Here is a 20,578-nt window from a genome sequence, read left to right on the forward strand (position 1 = left end):
CTCATGCACAAACAAAAAAAAAAATCCAATCCACTGAGAAGTCAAAGAGGTCCACAAACAGCCATATTTGTCATATTACTGTTGTTACAATAGAAGCGCCAGAAAGGCCCCAACCACACCTCCCTCATGTGGGAGTCAGCTAATGGAACCAGTCCCTCCATGATCACAAACACTAAGCTCAATATCATCACAAAATAACAGGATAAAAGTGTTAAACGGCATGTGTGGCAGTGAGATTTCAAGCTATTGCATCATTTTGTATTTTTAATATTTTTTATTATTATTTTATATTTGGAGTTCAATATGAAGAATCGTATGTTATGGCCCAGGTTCATGAACACTCCTAACCTAACTCAAGACATAATTTTGCCATAAATAAACCTAATTACAAGATTTGTGTATAGATGGTACAGAGGCACATACAAACACTTATATGAACATTATAATCCAGACAAATACTCTAGGATGAGTAGTGATACTAGTGCCCAGTCAACAAATAAACTTAAGATGACAATTGTGTTTAGGTTTGATTCAATTCTGCCCAATACTGTAGGAGGAGCAGTGATTTTGTGAACTGTGAACAGACTGACAAGTGATAAACACCTCGTGTGGCACTGAAGTAGCCTATTATTTATAAAAAAAAATATGCTGTGTGACAATAATTGCAAGCCAATTTACTTCATTCTTGCTGTTCCTTGTACTGGTTACACTCTGGTTACATTTTCAGGTTTCCATGGCAATGACTAGCTGTCACCACTACCTTAATATAAAGTCAGTGACTTTGACAACACACCACCCACTTGTCAGACGTAAACATCACAGTCAACAATAGTTTGATTCAGCACATCTTTTTACTTAAAACTGCATGTTTATACTGGAGAAAAGCACAAAATACATTCTCAGGGTCAGAAATTACATAAACTGAACAACATCAGCATGGCGATAATGCAGCTAAGCCCTCTAAAACACTTGCAATACCATATAAAGTTGAATTAAATGTTATACATCCACCGTAGGATGTTGATTACATTCCTTCCTCCTACAGTTGGTTAAAATAGAAATCTGTACCTTGATGAATAGAGCTGCTGTGGTTCAAGTACATCCAACCTTACTATATATATATATATATATATATATATATATCTATATATATATAGATATATAGATATATAGATAGATAGATATATATATAGAGAGAGTAAGGTGCAAGCCTAGGTGTTTCTGCATGAAAACACCTAGGCTTGCAGTTAGGGAATACAGAGTGCTGTCCAGTAAATCTAAAGTTACCTCGGAAAACATAAAAACAGAGTAAAACAAAAGACATTTAAGTAAAAGAGGCACAGTAAGAAGAAGTTTTGGTATATATACACAGCAAAGGCTGCACAGTGATGTGCAGAATTCCCTCACGTTTACAAGGCAAATAGCTGACTTGATGCAGGTGAAATTTATGATGGTGAAGTTACAGCAAGTGTTTCTGCATGCCATGACGGCAAACCAGCCATAGATTGAATAACAGTTTAACTTAGACGTAAGTTTCCAGTCCAGAGGAACCGCAGTGCCTTAAACTCGTATTCTTTCTTATGGCCAGCAGAGGGTGACTCCTCTGGCTCCAAAGTATTGTCCAATATATTAACATTTGAAAGAAATTGACTGTAATGCTCACTCCATTTGTGACCACAGCAAACACTTTCAAGCATGATGATCCGTTTTTAAAAATACTTAAACTAAAATAGACTGAGTAAGCTTTAGGGTATGGAGACATTGTGTCAAGTCCCTACTTTACGACCATAGTGTTTCTTTGTCAGATCTACCTCTTGCTTGTTACATCACGATTTCTTTTTTTCTTTTTTTTTCAGAAAACATAAAAACATGATAATGCCTATGATTATAATATTGAGTTCAGGGCTCTAAAGGGGACTCCACTAACAAAGGATGTCTTCAAGGCACTCACATCCATCTTTTAAATAGCCTACACTTTAACATCTTTGGGAGTTTAGCCGTCATTAGAAATAATCATTCAGCACAGAAAAGCAGTTACTGCATGAGCAAAGAGGTTTCTATGTTAGACCCTTTGATACTATATTGAAATGATACTGTATGTATATGCAGGTTCAAAAAGCATATTTGGCCCTTTACTGTTTTGACATGTACAAAACACTAAGTTATGTATGAGTGTTTCTTCATCTAATGTCCCTTTGAGAATGGAATTAGTGGGTTTGCATTTGTAGCACTTTATTTTAGAGTGCATGAACCTCATCTGGACTTAGCATCGTCTTCGGCTAATCGGCAACTTCTAGCAATTATTAGCAGAGCAGAGTTCACAGACACAATGCTAATGTACTCTCAGCTTTAACATGCACTGTGCAACTAGTGTCTGGAATGCCCACCGTATCACCTGCTACAAACCAAGATGGAGCAAGTAATGTTGCAGGGCTACATGCTAATGTTAGCATATAGCTCGTGTGGCTTAGTCCTTTCAGTTTGTTTGTTTCTGAATATTATTTTAGATTTCTAAAATCTATACCTTACTGGGATTAGTCAGAAAAGACTGAACTACGCACATGCTGAATGCTGCACTTCATCAAACATATATTCAAGCTCATCTTCTGCATCTCACAGCAGACAGCTTCTGACAATGCCTTGTGTGATTCCAGATTCTCTGACTAATGTGCAAACACTATTAAATGAAATACTGAAATTATAAGGAATTAAAACAACAAATATGGGGCTTTTTTATGTTGCTTACAAGAGGCAGGCTTGTTTTTCTATCAAAACACGCTTCACCTTGTGATTAAACTCAGAAAATCAATTCCTTCATTTTGTCGCTTGCTTTCAACTCTTTCTATGCAGATTTTTTTTCAATAATAAACAACAAATTCTCATGAAGAAGAAGCACAAAAGCAAGTGAAATGCTCTCTGCACTTATCATTTGGTTAGCCAGTCTACATAGAAAGAAAAAGGACTCAATTTTTTGGTTTTATCCAGAATATGCTGATGTGTTATAACAATATAGCCGTTAAAGCTGGTGTACTTTTCTTATTGATGATTGTAATTTCACTTAAGCAGTTACCTATAGCTTTCCTTCAAAGTTAGAAAACTATAAACTATCGGGGCTTTTTCTTAATTTTTATATTTTCCACTGAAAAACAAAAATTTACAGAAATATTAATGAATAAAAGAGCGTCCAGTGCTATTTTAACTCTTCCTCTCCTCTTCTCATATCTCTCCGTCCCTCTCGTTCACACGGGCGTCGTCCTGTCCACGGCCCTCGGCTCCTCTTCTCCTGGCTCTGGGTGAGTTAGCTCCCTGATACCAACCCTCTTGGTCCCTTTCCTCCCCGTCCAAATTTTGCACTACATCACAGTCGTCTTCCTCCCTCTCATCTTCTCTGTCGTCCTCCTCGCTCCTCTCCGAGTCGGACTCATCGGAGTTGTCCTCTTCCAGGTAGCGGTAACCTTTGACCTGAGGACAAAAAGAATTAGTTGAATTAGTTGCTCTGATGTCAAAACCCGTTTCTAGCTTAGTATGCAGTAGCATTTTTCACAATAAAATGCACTGATCCTTGGATTACCTTCTTCCAGAAGAAGGACAAATCAGTTTTTAGCAATTCTAATCTAACCACATAACAAAACGCTATATTCTACTTATATAAAACGCTTATGTAAGCAGACAATCTCTCAACAGCCTGTTCTATCTACTTCTTTTGGTCTGCCATCACTCAGAAACCTCAAAATAAAACTTCCATTTACTTTAATGTAAAACAAATAAGATCCTTCAAAGCTTGATTGAAGCGCCTTTTTATATTTTTGCGTGAAAGGCTAAAATCTAAAATCAACAGAGAAGGAGTCAGCAAAATAAATCAGACTGAATCCACAAAAATGCCATCTCAAGGATTTTCTGTGTGCAAATACTTGTTTCTGATAGGTCACTGTTATACACAGCAAAATCCATGCATAGAATATAATACAAATATAACAACAACCATGTGTATTCAGTGACTTCGCACATGTTTAAATAGTGGCACGGACTTGATAGACATGTAATATTATTTTCAGACATTGTCCTAAAGGACACCTTCATGGGTAATACTGCTCATACATTTGCAGATAACTGTAAACTATGTTTGAAAAACTAATTTGCCTTTGGTGTGAGTTTTTTTTCTACAAAAGAAAATGAAGGAAAAAAAGGGAAAAATAATGAGCTTATATCTACTCATTCCTCTTCAAAGAAAAAGTTTTTACAGACTGCATGGGGGAGTTTTTGGCATGCCCCAAAGTAATTTCAGCCAGAGCATAAGAAAAATAATCAGCTGCCTCTTAATTAGGGTTTCATTTTTGTCAGATGATCAGAAATACAGGAATATGCATGGATGTCTGTCAAATACGGTAACATGCACTAATTGCCTGTATTGTCTGCTTACAAACACAGCCACCTCCCAAAGGCCCACAGAGACCTTTATGATATGTTCAGTTCCATATCACAGAAAGACTCTGATTGTTGTTGAAATCTAAAGAAACGATGACAGCTCGTGCAGAAAATGCGTCACTGCTCAGTTTGTGGTGTAGTTGATAAACAACACTGTATTTAATCTTCTTTAAACAGACTATTTTTTGCCTGCTGCCTTATTGCAAAACCAAAAATTCAGATCAATCAGAATATTTTTATTCAGATTTATGTATAATATCTAAGTATATCTTAAATCTAAACTAATATATCTTAAAGCCACTATAATATGTCCACAGAAAAGTCGACATACTCGACTCCACTCATGTTGATGAGATGACGAAGGAACATGAGAAGTTGGAGTCAGGTAGCAAAATGAGATCCTCGCTGCGTAGCTTCAGTTTACAGTCAATTAAATGTGAATTAAACATGAAGTTGGTCACAGCTGCATAATAAATTGCTACAGCTGTATTTTATTACGTGAGGTTTAACAGTGCTCAGAACGTTTCATATTTAGGGACACTTTTAATTAAATTGATAACATGGCACAATGTGACAAGATTTTGAATTATCTTTTAACCACACACACAGAATCTATGACAAGCAGAGAGTCTGGTGAAATTAAATGACTGAAACAACATATGAATACAAGGTTTTAAAGAGTGCCCCTGTGGCCATGGTTTGCATATTCCAGCTGCGTGCCGGTGCCTGTTTTATAAATTGACAGTGAAAACACTTCACGTGTGCATCTTCAATTATAGCCTCTGCCCTTCAGGTGGATTTTAGGAATTGAGGCATCCTCCAGCGTGATGTACTGAGACCGATTTCAAGGGGACAAGGAGGCGGATGGAGGACAGAGGAGATGAAATTAGAGAAATGAGAAAAGCATACCACACCTGAGTGCAGCAGCTGATCAGCATTCTGCTCATTAATGAAACTGCACTTCAATCCAGCACTACTAAACCACTCCTTACTGGCCACTGTGATCTGTGTTTTCGGGATGAGCTCAGTAAAATTCAAAACGTGACCTAGGGTAACCTAGGGTAACTTCTCTGTCTTGTTATGTTTGAGTAATTTTGCCTGTAAGAATGTGGAAGCTTGTTAGGGGTTCTCTGCCATGTTCTAAACTGTTTTCCTGTGTTTGTGAGTAGCAGCAGAGCCTAATTAGTTTATAGTCTTCAATGTTTTTATGTTTTTAACACAGAGCTCCGATTTCTTTTTTTCTTTTTTCATGGTTTTGGTGGCGGTGTTGGAGCAGAGGTCCAGGGGTCAAACCTTGGAGACCCTGAAGTCTAGCTTCCTCCTTATTTTATTCCCCTTTTTCCTTCTTTAATTATATAACTTGTTGACGTATAATGATTTATAGCAGAGGAGAGGCCTGTCCATTAGTTCTGACTTAAAGTTTTCTAGTGCCCACTATTCATGTTACACCTTGTGTCACCTTATACTTCAGGTAAAGACTATAACACACTGTGTGCGCAAAGAAACCTCTCAAGGTTCCCACTGAGTTTATCATGTCCCCAGCGCCCTGCATGCTCTAATCAGGTTTTTTTTTTTTCGGAGAGAAAACATGTCGGACAAACTCTCCTGCTGTGTGGAACGTGACAAAACAACTTTGATTTTCCTGAAAACATGCAGAGATCATGTTTGAAAAGGGCTCATTACAAAGACCAGATTCATGTATTGATCCTCGATGGACTGACTAGTTACCTTGTGTCGTGGCCGAGGGATGCGAGGCAGTCTGAATGGCACTCTCTTGGCCAGGCGACGCTCCATCACCCAATAGCAACAGCAAGCCAGCAACAAAGTGACTAGTAGTATGGAAAGTTTTGCCTTAAAGGAAAGTGAAGAAAAAAATAGGTTAGACTAGGAACAAAAAAATGGAGGGAAAAACTAACGACATAAACACCGAGTCACATACCCTCATAGGAAGACCATACCAAAGGTAGACTATAAAGATGGCGATTGCCTGCCACCAGTGATAGATGGTGTAGACAAAGTCCAGGCGTTCCTTTTCTTCAGCGTACAGCATTCCGAGTAGGGCTGGAACACACAGAGGAACTCATGTTGTCACGTGTCATAGCTGAAGACATGCAAACATAGAGACCATGGATGATACTCACTGCTGACGCCTGTCTTGTTCAGGGCGGTGCCGAGTCCCCATAGCGCAGAGATCACTAGTAGAGGGCCCTCATACTTGAGGCGATTCGGCTCTGGAGAAAATGCCATGAGAACCACCACAAGCACTCCATGCACAAAAGCACCACTGATGAGACACACCCAGCGTGGAAGCCGTAAGAGGGAAAGGCTAAGGGAGGAAAAGATGGAGGCGGAGAGGCCGTAGACGACGATGAGAAGCCACAGTTTATTTAGACCCAAAGCACATACACCGTAAGACTGTTGAGAAAGAAGGGGGGGAGACACATTCTTTCAACATTTTATGACCGGATTCACAACTCTGCTTTCTCTCATGACATCCTTAAATCCTACATCTTTACATCTGTATTTCCGTTTCTCTTTAACAAACTTAAACTACTGTACAGACAATCTGCATGAGTTTAGTACCAGGGTGAATCCAGAGATGGCAAACAGTGTCTCGAATCCACTGTAGATGAAGAAGGGGCAGAGCAGCCGCAGGCGGTAGTCCCTCAGGTGTTTGAAAGGCAGCTGAAAGATGTTTCCCCAGCCTATACTGCGAAGGTCGATCTCTTCTGTTGGGCGGTAGGCGGCCCCACACAGCCCGAGGAACTGTGAGTAGCAGCACACAGAGATCACTTTATTCAGAATAATTTTCAATGGAGCTTGTGCTTCAGTTTGTTTTTGTCCCATGGTGAGGTTTTAAAAAATGTCTAAGAATAGAACAAACACAACAGATGCCTGAGAGCAACATTAGCTCTTAAACTAGCAGCTGGTACCCAGTTGGTACAGACTAAAGCCAGTGAAAAAGTGTTTTAGCATCTATTAGCTTGTTTTAGTTTACAGTCTCATCACTTTCATCGTTTCCAGCAATTCCTCGAACAAATTGTAAGCCAAATGGATGCTAGCTTCCCAGCAAGAATCCCAATTCACTGACTTTAAATACCAGAGGTCTGAGGTGTTTTCCAGTGCTTTGTTCATATCTTGCAAGTAGCCACAAGAACGGTTATAAAACGTCTGATTGGATCACCCTACATGGTATAATGTGAGCCTAACAATAATAGAATACTGTAAAACAACTAATATAGAACTTTCAAGCACATAAATTACAGCTAATGAATGTCGTAATCAACTCTGTTACAAGACCACCACAGACCTTATCTTTGGGGATGCCTGGAGTTGCGGCGCTCTGCTGCTTCTCTGTTTACGCTTTATAGTTTGCAGCTTTAGCTTTACAGTAGCTCTCCTGTGATTTCTTTTATAACATCAATCTGAACGTCTTGTTTATTGAATATTTATAGCTTCTTGTGGGTTACACATGCTAACTGTGAGAGAGGTTCTCAGCTGCACACAACATGCCATATTTTAGACATCAATACAGGTTTGAAAAAGGCTTAATTTTTTCCTTTATTTATAAAGATTTGATATTATCTAAGGATTAATTTCTCTTCTCTGTAAATCCAAACATTCTTAAGAAAACTTTGCAAGTCTTTTATCACATGTAATTCCATCTGAAATGGTTTCCTCAGAGCATTTTTACATTTATCTTTTAATGAGAAAGTGATGTACACGGGGATTTATAAGAATAAGATTACCGTTTCAGCTCGGTGTTAATTCCATCAGAGCATTTTTGGGTACCCAATTCAATTTTCTCTCAGTAATTTGCTCTTTGTTTTGGTTTTATATGCTTGTCTAGTGACTACTTAATGCTGATGTTTTATTGTTGTTTTGCAAGAACGTCACAACAGGAAACAGCGACACAGATTATACAAAGCCTGTCTAGATAATTAGAAAACAAACACCTAAACAAACTGAATGACCTCGAGTCTACGTGTTTATGTGCCTGTGTAGGAAGAGAACTTACAATGATCATCGAGAGGAAGGCGAAGCCCATGAGCACGCTCTCCACTTGGATGAGCAGCATGGAGCTTGGCAGTTTTTTCAGCACGGTGTTGTTGAAGCCGGGGATCAATCCGGTGACTTTAGCACCTGGTTTAGGGACAGGAAAGAAATTAGAAAATAACTGATGTCAGCCAAACAGCCTGTGTTAATCCTACAGACTGTTAAAGTGTCTGTCTGTACATTTAAGCAACAAACTGTACTTTACAGACTTTTATTGCAGCCGTACTTTATAAAATTACAAAAATGCTTTAAAAGTCTCTGAGTGGATGAAAGGCAGATAGGAATGCTGATTTAATAAAACCTAACAGAGCTGCAGACTGAAGAAAACAAAGTTCTTTATGCAGTTGTGATGTAAATCGAAGAGGTCAGCTACAGTCATGTGATCCTCTACCTCAGGTCTGTTTCCTCCTACTGTTAAAATGTGTGTTTTTTAGCCAGTAAACCTACTTCCACTTAATGAAAACATCTGAATGGGGAAACTGTGACACAGCCTGTCAGTTGGTGATGTTTCTCTTTAAGTTTCATTTTGAATAATACCAATGTTACCAACTATTTTTATTTTTTACCACCTGTTTAGTTTTGCACTGCTGATTTTAAAAAAGCAGCTGTGATCATGGTGCTTAACTAGTACTGAAAGTACTGTGCAAAAATCTTAGAGGCATGCAGCAATTTATTGAACCTGCAAAAACAGCTTGAACAGTTCTAGCCTGTAGGCTTTTTGAAGGACATTCAAAGCTCTACTTTGGCTGTTTCTGCCTTTTGTTCATTTCTCTGTCAACATGATCCCCACTGCTTTAATAATGTTGAGGTTCAGGCTCTGGGGAGACCAACCCATGATGTGTTTTTCTATCCAGTTTTTTTTCTGCACTGGCAGTGCAGGGATCATTGACATGTGGAATAATTAGGCTGAATCATTACATCACTAGCAGTCTTTGTAGATAAGATTGAGTACTGAACATCAGATTTCAAATTTGCGCTGAAAGTTGAAAATACAAATTGACATTTTATTGCTTTTTGAAATTCACAAATCCAGCAGACACAGAACAATGTGTGGATATTTCAACCTGTTTCCAGCACCTGGTGAGATAACGAGCCTCCAGGTTTGGCTGTGGTTTGGTCTCTGAGAGAAGTGTGTGGCTCTTTTACAAGCCTCTTGCTAATTTTACTTTTAGTACTTGGATTAAACCAGGTAACAAAGTGGCTGTGTCAGCTTTTTCTTTTCTTTTTTTTTTTTAATAATTACGTTCTGCCTAGTCAATATTAACACTCGGGCAACAAAGTGTTTGTCTATGATTACTCTGAATCCTCCAAACACTCCACAAGGCACTAGGGGAACTAATAAAGAGTAAGACGGGAAGACTGATGGACTTCCTTGTGTGTTTTTACAAAATAAAAAGCAGGGATGGGAGTTAAAATCTCTAAAATATAATTTATTATAAATAGAAAAAGTTACATGAATTAACTGGTTTTAAATGACAGCCTCACAATTAACAGGATAGATTGTTTTCTTTTTTTGGAATGATGATGGATTTAGTTGAAAAGTTGATAAAAATTCCTATTTCCCATACTCTTCCTCTTAATATTAACATGGAAGTAAATTTAACTTTTATTGTCCCGAGCTTATTATGGTGTATCTGTACTGAGTCGCTACTGGAAGTGAGGAGGCAAGTTTCTTTACCGCAGTGTTTCACTTGGGCGAGGACGTGGGAGTTATCATGGAGGTAAACGCTGTTGAGGACGAAGGCCATGGGGAACTCGGCGAAGACAAAACTCAGCTGACGCAGAAGAAAAGAAAAAGGTTTGCCCATTTGTCCAGCAAACAGTATGATATTAATAACATCATTAATGAGGGAAAGCTGAAAGACTCACATTGAAAATGATGTTAAAGACCGACTGGAAGACGATGATATAGCTGTGGCACGCTCCCTTTGGGAGCTTCTTCTGCTCCTGCACGTGCTCCTCCTTATAGTTGACGCATTCATAGTACTGTTGTGCCATCCTGCGCATATATGAGAGTGTTTATGGTGTTAGAAAACAAATTTAGAGGCATTTATTTTGTACTTATCTTCAATTAATCACACGAGCCCCTTGTCTCTGTGTATGAAGTGTTTAAATTGATCAAAACCACATAGGCTGTCTCTGTTTCACACTAACAACTACGCTTTGCCCTATAAATGCTCTATATTCAGGAGGTGTAAAGAACCCGAGAACAAGCTTTACATTCACATTTCCTCTTTTAGGATTTAGCGACTTCATAAAAGGCAAAAACACATCAGAGCATTAAAAAAAAAGTATTCTGCCAGCAGCATTTATAATAAAAAGAAAGATCAATACAAACTGAACAGGCGGTGACAGAAAAAAAGATCTCAGCTTGTAGTCAGCGCAGCACGGCTCAAAGGAAATACAACAAAGAGCCCGGTAAATTGTTCTTTCAGTCTGCCGTTGATTAAACTGATACAAGGTTTTGTTACATCTGTTGATGAAAAGACATTTTAAATAATGCTCACTCGATGATGCTTTCTGAGAGCTTTGTTGTGCCGGAGGGACACGTGAAGTAGGGACAGGTATTCAGTGTCTTCATAAAGCAGCAGCTCTTATCATCCACATGAAACATGTAAACATTAGACCTTACATCTAGCAGAAATATGGAGCATTGCTCGATTAGCTACTAGGAAAATTGTGCCAGGCTCTAAAACTCCAGGAGTCCCATTTTTGCTTGAAGAGCTACAATAGCAAAATGTTCTTTACAGAGCTCTACTACTGCCTACACTTGAGATCTTCTTCTGTCGCTCTGTTAAATCCTGTAGCTACTCATGATAAACACGTAGTTTCAAGTAATGATGTCTGCATATAAACAAACAATTCCTGTGAGCCAAAAGTGTTTAGGGCTTCAGACTGCTCTAAACACTTTTACTGTAGTCTTGGCTGTTTGATGTCACTGTGGCACATGGATCTGGCTGTGACCACAGAGGCCTCCATTTGCTGTTCAAACCTTCTGCTCATGAGCAACTCAGACAAAAGCTGGGATAGAGACTAGAGAGAGGAGCTGAAACGGCGTGTTTCTCACAGAGGATGAACTGAAGAGCCGCACTAAAGCCTTTTTATAAGGTATTGTTTGTTTGTTTTTTCAAGATTTCAACCGTCCTCTCTCATCTAAAAGTCTGCTGACAAAGCCCACTACACCACTGTATTGTGCCTCCCATGGAGACTTTCTTGCTCTTTCTGCTAGTTTGTTTTACCTGATCGGCCCGTGATTGGCTCGCTTTTAAAAGAATGAATGAGGCAAGAGGAACAGCCGCTTTCTACTTCCTTCACTGGAATAGAATATTCTGAAGGTTACTATAGTTTTAGGGGATTTTTTGTTTGTTTGTTTTTTATTTCTATAAATCTTAAGACGCAGCAAGGGTTAAGGAAGCACTTCCACCCACCCAAACTTCTACTTCTTCTTTCTCACCGTGTGATATAATTTCCCAAGGAGGCCCACAGGGGCACAATGGCCACACCGATGGCCACAGCCGATGGAACGAGGGTGTAGTAACGCTCCCAATAATTTGTAGAGACGAAGAGAGCGTAGATCCCCGAAGCCAGGAACATCATCCACTTGGTACCTAGAAACCTGGATGTGAGACAGGGTGTTTAAAGGAAGAGCAGGAACATTTATATAAAGACATGTTTTAAAACTTGGGTTTATGTTGCTACCTGATGAGGAGAGGCGTGTACAGGAGGCCTATGATCGGTGTGACATTAATCCCCATCAGCATCTTCTGGTCGATGTCCTGCAGGCCGAGGTTGCTGTACTTTACCTCACGGTAGGTCGTATCATAGTGGAGGATCAACTGCATCTGCAGGAGGCCTGTTGCACACATGTACAGGTACAGTAAATGTTCACGAGTATTCAAGCTACCCTGTCTGTGTTTGCCAGTTTCAGCACCCCATCTTCAGGGAAACTCACCCATGTACACACTGTACACAATCATGGCTCCAATACTGGCTGCAACAACATTCTTGATGATTCCCAGCCTCTTCCTTCGATAGTATTTCTTCTCCTCCTCCTCCTCGTTGTAATCTGCCTGTGGGCCCAAAAACTCCTCCATCTAAAGAAAGAAGGACAAAAAGTTATGCAACACTTAAGCAGAGGCAGAGACGTGTTTATCAAATTAAAATAGGATTGTTCTGATCCGTAGTACACCAAAACTGATAACCAGAGAAGCTGGATTTATGAAGGTTCTCTGAAATCAGCTGAGCTCACCTGGCCCTGCACGTTGTCTTCGTGGTCCACATTGAGCATTTCGTTCACGTTGCCATTTGGAGGCACAACAAACTGATCATCATGAGGGATCAAAGCTTCATCGCCAGTTGCCTCCATCTGGTGACCAGAAGAAGCAGCACGCTATATTAATACTTCACTGCACCTTCTGCCATCATCGAAACCAATCGGCCACCTGCAGCCACCGTGGTTTTCAAGCTGCTGCACATGAACGAAACTCTAATTATAGACGTAAATATCATTAGTGTAATTACTATAATGTTGTATCAAACACACCTGACTCCAAATCACTTTAGATGCATTTTCAGATTTATTTTGTATTTTGTTCATGTATTTTTGTTTTGAGTACTCTGAGACAAAACATAACTGGCTAATTTTAGCACATGTATTTATAGCTTTAAAACTGAACACGTTATAAAGTGAGATTGTGTTAAAATTCACAAAAATGCATACAGAAGCAGCATTACAGAAGCCATACTTCCTCTTAATTGTTTCTCAACACAACGTGCCAAAACGTTTTAAAGCTTGAAAAGCTATTTTAATACAAATATTAAGAAATCATAGAATAGGGGGTGGCAGTTATATAGAGGATATGTTCAGATAAGGGACTACTCACATTCACATCAGGATATGATATTTTCATTTATTTTAAAAACTAGCTGAATGAGTACTTTAACACGCGACTGTTTAACTTATTTTATCCAAGTTTTTATTTCAAGTGAAATTATTATACGTAAAAGTCCAACAAAATATTCACATTTAATGAAACATAAAAAAGACGAGCAGTGTGTGCTGTTGTTTAAAGAAATTCAGTTTCAGTTGTGTGTCCAGAGCAGTATGGCAGGTTGACCTTCCCGTGCACCGTGAGCTGCACGTTTATTACGCGTGCCGATCACGGTGCAGCTACAAAAGTCCAAAACCTTCACATGTGTTTTTGGAGCTAAACGACTGCAGCGTTTCTAAACAACTAAAACTAACTAAAACTTGCAACTCTTCTTACATTTGTATGCCTCTGTAATAATACTGGAATCACCACAAGCTGCAGTGCATTTTATAAAAAGCTGGTGACATTTATGACATCACTGCATTTTTTCCGCTTGTAAAGCCGTCCACTGTTCTATGCTGGACCTTTTGAACCAGTTCTGGTGTTGTGCCAACAACTGATTTCCAATGTTTCCAATGTGTTTTGATGTCTAATGTCTTTACGTATGTTGGCAGACTTTGGTGAACAGGATTCACACAGAGGTTATATATGAAATTAAGAAATGGCCTGTTTTGCAAGTATCTTTATGAGTCTGCATTATTGTACCTACATCATAACCAACTCGGTCTTTTTGGCCACTGTGCTTTTTTGTTGTTTTGTATAGATTCCTCTGGACTGTACATCTCTGCTGTTTACTCTTACTATTTATATCCTCCTGCATAGTTCGTGTGGAGTACCCATAATTTAATTGTGCATGTACAGTGAGGATTAAAGTCCTGTTTTATTGAACTCTCTTTATACAACTGTTATGTTAAATTGTTGCAGTTTCTGCTGCCCTCTTGGCCAGATCACTTTTTAAAAGAACATGTTTCCTTTCAGTGAGGGTTTTCAACCGAATAAATAAAGGATATAAAAAAGTCGCTTTGACAGCAGCTTCTACATTGTGACAGGAATGTTGTTTGTAGCTCAAAATAACTTGATGTCATTCATGAGGGATACATTTGACATATGTTTCACATATTAAAGGCCAACAAGTCAGTAACAGAAGTTTAAATACATGCAATCACTTTGTTTAAGTTGTTAAGTGATAAAGTTTTCTGTTTTTGAATTAAAAACCTGCCGAATCAGTGGTGAGTACCATACTTGGTGATTCAAACCCCCAACAAGAGAAAATGAACTTGCATAGGATACAAGAAGTGTTCCTTTGTTTCTTTTAAATTGTATTTACATCACATTCCTTTGCATAATTAATATTATTCTTACTATTATAGGTTACCATTCACAGTTCATGGACTCCCCCTTCTCCTGTAATAATTACTGAAGTGTCTTTTGTTTCTTTTATGACTTTTTATGACCAGATTTATAAACTGCATTTTTATAAAAGCAGATGTGATCCATCAAAACACCTTTATCGACAGAAAAGCGTGTCTGTCTTAACAAACCAGCCTCATTCACAAGCCTTTTGTTTGCCTGACTTCTCTTTTCCTTCCCAGTATGGAAACTATGAAAGTTAAAGCCGTGCGGGATGGTGTAACTGCGTTTAACCCCTTATTTCAGATTTCTTTGACAGCGTCATATTATGACCCTTGTTATTACTTTCATGACAGTTTGCATCCGGGTCTTGTTGACGTTTCAGCGTTTCAAAGTTATTAGTCAAACCCACGTTCATAAAACAATCACCACCGTGTTTTGCCATCTACCCTGAAATTCACTTACCGTGTCAGTGGAGCGGGGCTGAAGCAGAATGAAGACGGGGACAGAGACACACGGACATCCCCGCCCCTGTGTCCCTTTCAGACCCTGTTGTCGTTACTTCTCCTTTCTTATATTAGGTGCAGTATAAATAAAAAGTTTCGTGGAGGAAACGAAAGTTAGCTATCTTCACTTCCTCACTTGTGCCTGCTTCTCTTAAAGCCACAGACGCGCTTTTAGGAAACACGCCCCCTTCACGCTCTATGTGTATGTGTGTGTGTGTGTGTGTGTGTGTGTGTATACATGTTTAGACGTCTTTGTGAGGACTTATGAGGGACAAAATGTTCGTCCCCACGAGTTGAAGGCATTTTTGAGGCTCAAAATGTGAGTTTAGGGTTAGAGTTACAATTAGTTTATGGTTAGGTTTAGGCGTATGATTAGGATTAGACATTCATTTTTGATGGTTAGGGTTAGGGTAAGCGGCTTGGGAAAGCATTATGTCAATGGGATGTCCCCACGAGGATAGCAAACCAGACATGTGTGTGTGTGTCGGAACTTTTAAAGAATTATTAATAATTATTAAGCGCGGTATCACGGGCTGGGGATGGCGGGGGCATGGGATATATAAAATTAATACTGAAGCAAACCGCTTGAAATCCACCGGTTATTATAATTCCGTCTCAGTTGCGCAGTTTGCAGTTCTGTTATAACATCACACGTGTTGTTCTGTTGAGCGGTGGGAGCAACAATGTCTCACACTTGCTCGGTTTGGTTGATTCAGAGCGACCCACCAGATGGCTTTGCAGAGTGCGAGAGCTGCAGTGAACTCATTAATTATACATTTAATAAAAAAATAACACGCATTGCTGTTCCTGCTCTGGTGACGTCATGCTGGTACACAGGAGTAAAAATGCACAAACTTTACTTATTCTAGAGAAAGATCTTTAGATCCAGACACTGCCTGCATTATGGATAGAAAGCTGAAAGCCGGTTTCAGTTGCTGCTTGTTTGTGGCTCTCTCTGCCTTCAGTAACTGAAACGCATGCTCTATTGGTCACAAATAAACACTAGTGGCACGGTTCCACTGCCAGCCATACATGCTCAAACTATAACACTGTCTCTACCATGTCTGACAGATGGTGCCGTGTTTGAGATCTTAAGGTGTCTCTCCTTCGACGCTCAGGTTTTCACTTGTCCATAATGACTTTTAGTTTTAGCCAAGCAGGATCTTTGACATGCTTTTTTGCAAAGTTTAATCTAGCCTTCTTCTTCTTGTGTAACCAGTGGTTTGCTTCATGTTTTAAACCCTCTATATCTGCATCTCTTGATTGTAGATATGGTTAATCAGCCTCCCTCCTTGAGCGCGGTCGTCCCTGGCCTGAAGTTGTAAAGCAGTTTTTCTTAAACCAGGAAAGAGTTCTGTGATCATGTTTCAGAATTCTTCACAGAAAATTTCATATCAACAAAACTTTTAGAACCTTTTTTTTTTCAAAATGTAGAAAAACACTATGTTGTATCTGTAATAATCACTCGAGATTTCATTGTATTTCATCTTATAGTTACTGTATATTCATTCACACACTCTGCACGAGAGTGAAGTCGAACCATACCACAAACCTCGTGTGAGGGCCAGAATAAATACTTCCAACACTCATGAAGCTAGGCTACACGATGACAGCGCTTTATTAGAGTTAACAGCACACTGTGCAGCTTCTCTGCAGTGCAGATGAAAAGCTGTGTCACTGTGGTTTAAACATGAAGAAAAAGAGACACGCACACTAAAACATGGTCCACTGACACACAGCACAACACAGTCTACACAAGCATGACAAAATGAGCAAAGTTCAGGCATTGTGTTTTTTTTTGTTTTTATCTGAGCTGTTAAAGACAAAGAACCAACCAGGGTCAAAAGAGTAAACTATGAATAGTACAAAAAAGACATTTTGGCTCAGCCCATAATGAATTCTGTGCATGCCCTGACCCATGATTCGCTGTTTCTGAGGTGTTGCACAGGACTGACATGTCTGCATGACAGACAACTGTAAATAAACTAGTTCCACGGGTTGAACTGCAGCTTTGCAAAGAGTCTATATTTACTTTCAGTGCCTTCCAAAACCAAACAAGAAAAATCTGACCCCAGTTCAAAGGGTGAATTGAGATAAAGATTAAAGTTGAATCATTCTTTGCATTTGTCTGGACCTGTCACATGTAACCAGGTTTCTGGTTTCTAGCTTTCTGGTGTTACGCATCAGAGGCCTTTCTCCTTTTCAGTCAGATTTTCAAGTGACTTCGAGAGTCCAGGCTCAACGTACAGAAAGTGGAAAAGATCCAGAGTGTCTGGTCCACTGTGAGTAGTTTCAACATGTCCTTATGCTGCTGATCCACCAAGTTTCTGAGGAAGAGGCAGTTTCTCTCAGCGGGCCCTCGACAGCATTAACTCCACACTTTTCTTTTTTTTTTATTTCCCACCCTTTAATTAAAATACAAGTCTCTCATTGTTTGAAGCCACACATGCTAACCCCATCCCCATGACCTTTTGATCCCACATCATTCTCCATTTTGTTTTCTTCATCCACGTCTATCCGCTCCCCACAGCCGCCTTCCTCATCATTTCCTCGTCCTGGACTGAGAGCTCCGTCAGCTTGCGTCCTAGCCGCTCGTGAAGGTCCAGATATTTGGCCACGCAGCGGTCCAGGCAGACCGACTCACCCTTGGTCAGCTCTGCCTCCTTATAATGTGGCGGTACGCACTTCCTGTGGCAGGCATTAGTCATTCTGAGAGGAAAGGAAGGAAACAGTCAAGATTCTTCAGTATTAAGAGTGATGATAAAAATACATTTTTAAAACATAACAAACGTGTTACTACATGATATATTCACGCATAAGCACCTTATTGTGGGGTCCCCATTATGACTTGCTTACAACAGTCACTTAGTAAAACAGAACAGCGCCATCTGCTGGAGTTATTTTGTGAACCTAAAGTTGGCTATGAATACTCTCCTTTTAAAATTCATAGTTTCATATGACCTGATATAATAGTTATTTAATTTCATAAAGATGTTAAATTAACCAACTTTTAGGTCAAGAAAAGGTGCATTTAAGAAGAGTATTTAGAATTTCTGCAAATAAAATGTATTCTGGCTCATGTCACAGCAGAAATGTGCTTCCCAGTGTTGACACAGATCCTTCATCAGAGCAGGGAGAGACACAGATTCAGTTTAATTATATACTTCAAAGAAGAACTAGCAAAAAGTTAAATGGCAACTAATTACTTCCTTTGTCCTCAAAGTCTTCACAGGGATAAGCCCCGAGGACAGAATTTCATACATCCTTGCCCAACAAACACCACATGACCACCGACGGACATTAAACCCAGTTCCTCTTCACTGCAGGAGATTCACAAAGAGACCAAACTCAAAACACATGAAAGTCATCAATCTCTCATTTCATGTTGCTGAATGAGTCTATCCAACAGCACTTCATCTAGCCAAATGTCTTTTAATACAACACCATGCTCATCAGAAGAAGCCTTAAGTTCCTTCTGCAGGTCACCATCACCGTTTGCCTTAGGAGACACAGTGATGGTGACCTGATAAATCACATTTCAGTGGATTATTTCTTTAACCCGATTAAAATTATTGGTTAGGTTCTTCACATCCAGCCCCAGGATTCAAAAAACTGCAACAAGGTAGACGATAAGCCACGAACGCCTCTAACTGCCTGAAAGGCCCAGTTACTGTCACTGTTCTGGTGAACTACAAGAAACAGTTAAACTGTTAAAAACAGGCATTTTACACTATGTACTTCTAAAAGTACTGCCAGCATTGGGATACCAATAAAATCCCCTAAATCTGAAACATCAACTTACTGACGTGTCAAAATGTTTCCTGTCAAAAGATACTAAACATAACAAACAAACATGACATGCCTCGCCTACCACCAGACCCAACTAAACAGAACAGCCCATCTGACAACGTCCAACAACTGTGTGACGCCATCACGTCAATACAGACCAAAATCTCTGAGGAATGTTTCCACCATTTTTTTTTATATCTATGCTAAAGGCAAAAGGGGAATTATCACGTATGAGCAAGCACTAATTAGGTGGCCAGTAACATATCTTTAATGGCTCTAAGATGTTGCCAGGTATCATATGAATGTAGAGAACTAGTTAACTAGAATTTGATAGAATTATTGCTCACTTCCATCCACAAAATGTAAACAAACATTAGTATTTGGTTTATGGAGTGATGTCAATAACTGGGCGCCATCAAATTACTGCAGAAGAAAATCCCAGTAAGCTGATAGAGAGCCAAGAGCCAATCAAACCTCAGTCAAAAAAGTAAAGCAAGCAAACTGCTTGTTTGTTGATCTGAATGGTTGAACAAACCCATAACTCATTGCTCATGTATATTTATTCGTCTCTTTCAAGCCAAAAACACCTGCATAAAAGTACATAAACTATTTTCTTTGGCAACTGACTGAATCTGACTCAGTGGATTTTAACTGCAAGACTTTATTAAAAGCACATGAATGTATAATTTGTGCAAGGTCATGAAAGGATAAATATTAACCAGGCTCGTCTTTTCTTCATTCAGAGATGCAGGTCTGTGCTGCTTCTTCCAAGTATAAAAATACTTGTGATCAAAACCACTTAACTTAATATGAATGAATGTACTCTTACACAAGTGACGGCATTTAAGTAGATTACTGTGTTATGACACAAGGACATCTTTATATTATGAGAAAAAGCCGTACTGTGCTTATACTGTAAAATTGTGACATGTGAAGTAAATTCAGTGAGTTAAGCACTAAACTCAGGCCTTTAAATTTTAGTCACTATAGCTCTTTTTAAAATAAATGCTATCCCACACTGGATTTAACCCTTGCCAGCCTTTAGTAGAAGCCACCCTTTGCCTTAAACATGCCGGCTGGTGGGCCTTTATAATAATGAGCTTCACCAGCAGGACACTTGCTCGCATTAACGATGAGCTGTACAGGCTCAGCTTCACTAAACAGTAATTATCTTTGCACATTATTCTGGCACACTGTAAATACATGTAAGTTTGACACATAAAAGCCGCGACACTTCACAGCAGACTGCTGTGGCTAGCTGAGAGGTTAGCTTGTTTGGGCTTTACCGGTTGTACATGTCAGCCATCATCTCCACCTCCAGCTCCGCCGCCAGCTGCTGCGCCTTCACAGGATCCATGGCTCCGCTTCAGTTCTGCTCACACCGGGTCTCGAACCACAAACACGCCGTCCCGCTGAGCCTCTCCTCCGGACAGCAAGCAAGGAGCAGTACCCGCTGCTTCTGTAACCTTCAAACCTGCACGAAAACACGTGTGTGCCGTTTCCCTCACACACTTCCGGTGACAATAAAGTTGGATTCAAAAAGCAGAAAGCGGAGGGAGCAGGAAGCGCGCCCTCTACAGG

At 39.6% G+C, this 20,578-nt stretch overlaps 2 protein-coding genes across 2 annotated transcripts; both read right to left on the minus strand.

Moving 5' to 3' along the window:
• Positions 1-254: 254 nt before the first annotated feature.
• Positions 255-15,345, minus strand: unc93b1 (unc-93 homolog B1, TLR signaling regulator). The gene is made up of 13 exons (XM_085277899.1): positions 15,168-15,345; positions 12,731-12,847; positions 12,434-12,575; positions 12,181-12,334; positions 11,936-12,097; positions 10,351-10,480; positions 10,160-10,256; positions 8,444-8,568; positions 7,009-7,191; positions 6,567-6,840; positions 6,365-6,486; positions 6,154-6,276; positions 255-3,462 (listed from the first exon to the last, which is right to left on the minus strand). The coding sequence occupies exons 2-13, from the start codon at positions 12,845-12,847 to the stop codon at positions 3,217-3,219; spliced, it is 1,875 nt and encodes a 624-aa protein (XP_085134025.1). The 5' UTR covers positions 15,168-15,345; the 3' UTR covers positions 255-3,216.
• Positions 15,346-17,614: 2,269 nt separating this feature from the next.
• timm10 (translocase of inner mitochondrial membrane 10 homolog (yeast)) lies at positions 17,615-20,501 on the minus strand. Its single transcript, XM_085277900.1, has 2 exons — positions 20,284-20,501; positions 17,615-17,917 (listed from the first exon to the last, which is right to left on the minus strand). The coding sequence occupies exons 1-2, from the start codon at positions 20,352-20,354 to the stop codon at positions 17,722-17,724; spliced, it is 267 nt and encodes an 88-aa protein (XP_085134026.1). The 5' UTR covers positions 20,355-20,501; the 3' UTR covers positions 17,615-17,721.
• Positions 20,502-20,578: the final 77 nt, after the last annotated feature.

Source organism: Mchenga conophoros, linkage group LG6 (assembly GCF_057382185.1).
Source record: "Mchenga conophoros isolate Kocher_MC1m ecotype Shallow Benthic linkage group LG6, M_conophoros_male_GT1.1, whole genome shotgun sequence".
Lineage (NCBI taxonomy): Eukaryota > Metazoa > Chordata > Actinopteri > Cichliformes > Cichlidae > Mchenga > Mchenga conophoros.

Coding starts and splice junctions, on each gene's coding strand:
- timm10 (XM_085277900.1), bottom strand. CDS start 20,354: ATGGATCCTGTGAAGGCGCAGCAGCTGGCGGCGGAGCTGGAGGTGGAG. Junction 17,918..20,283: donor ATGGCTGACATGTACAACCG/GTAAAGCCCAAA, acceptor CTTTCCTCTCAG/AATGACTAATGCCTGCCACA.
- unc93b1 (XM_085277899.1), bottom strand. CDS start 12,847: ATGGAGGCAACTGGCGATGAAGCTTTGATCCCTCATGATGATCAGTTT. Junction 10,257..10,350: donor TCTTTAACATCATTTTCAAT/GTGAGTCTTTCA, acceptor CTTCTGCGTCAG/CTGAGTTTTGTCTTCGCCGA. Junction 6,277..6,364: donor GGTATGGTCTTCCTATGAGG/GTATGTGACTCG, acceptor CTTTCCTTTAAG/GCAAAACTTTCCATACTACT.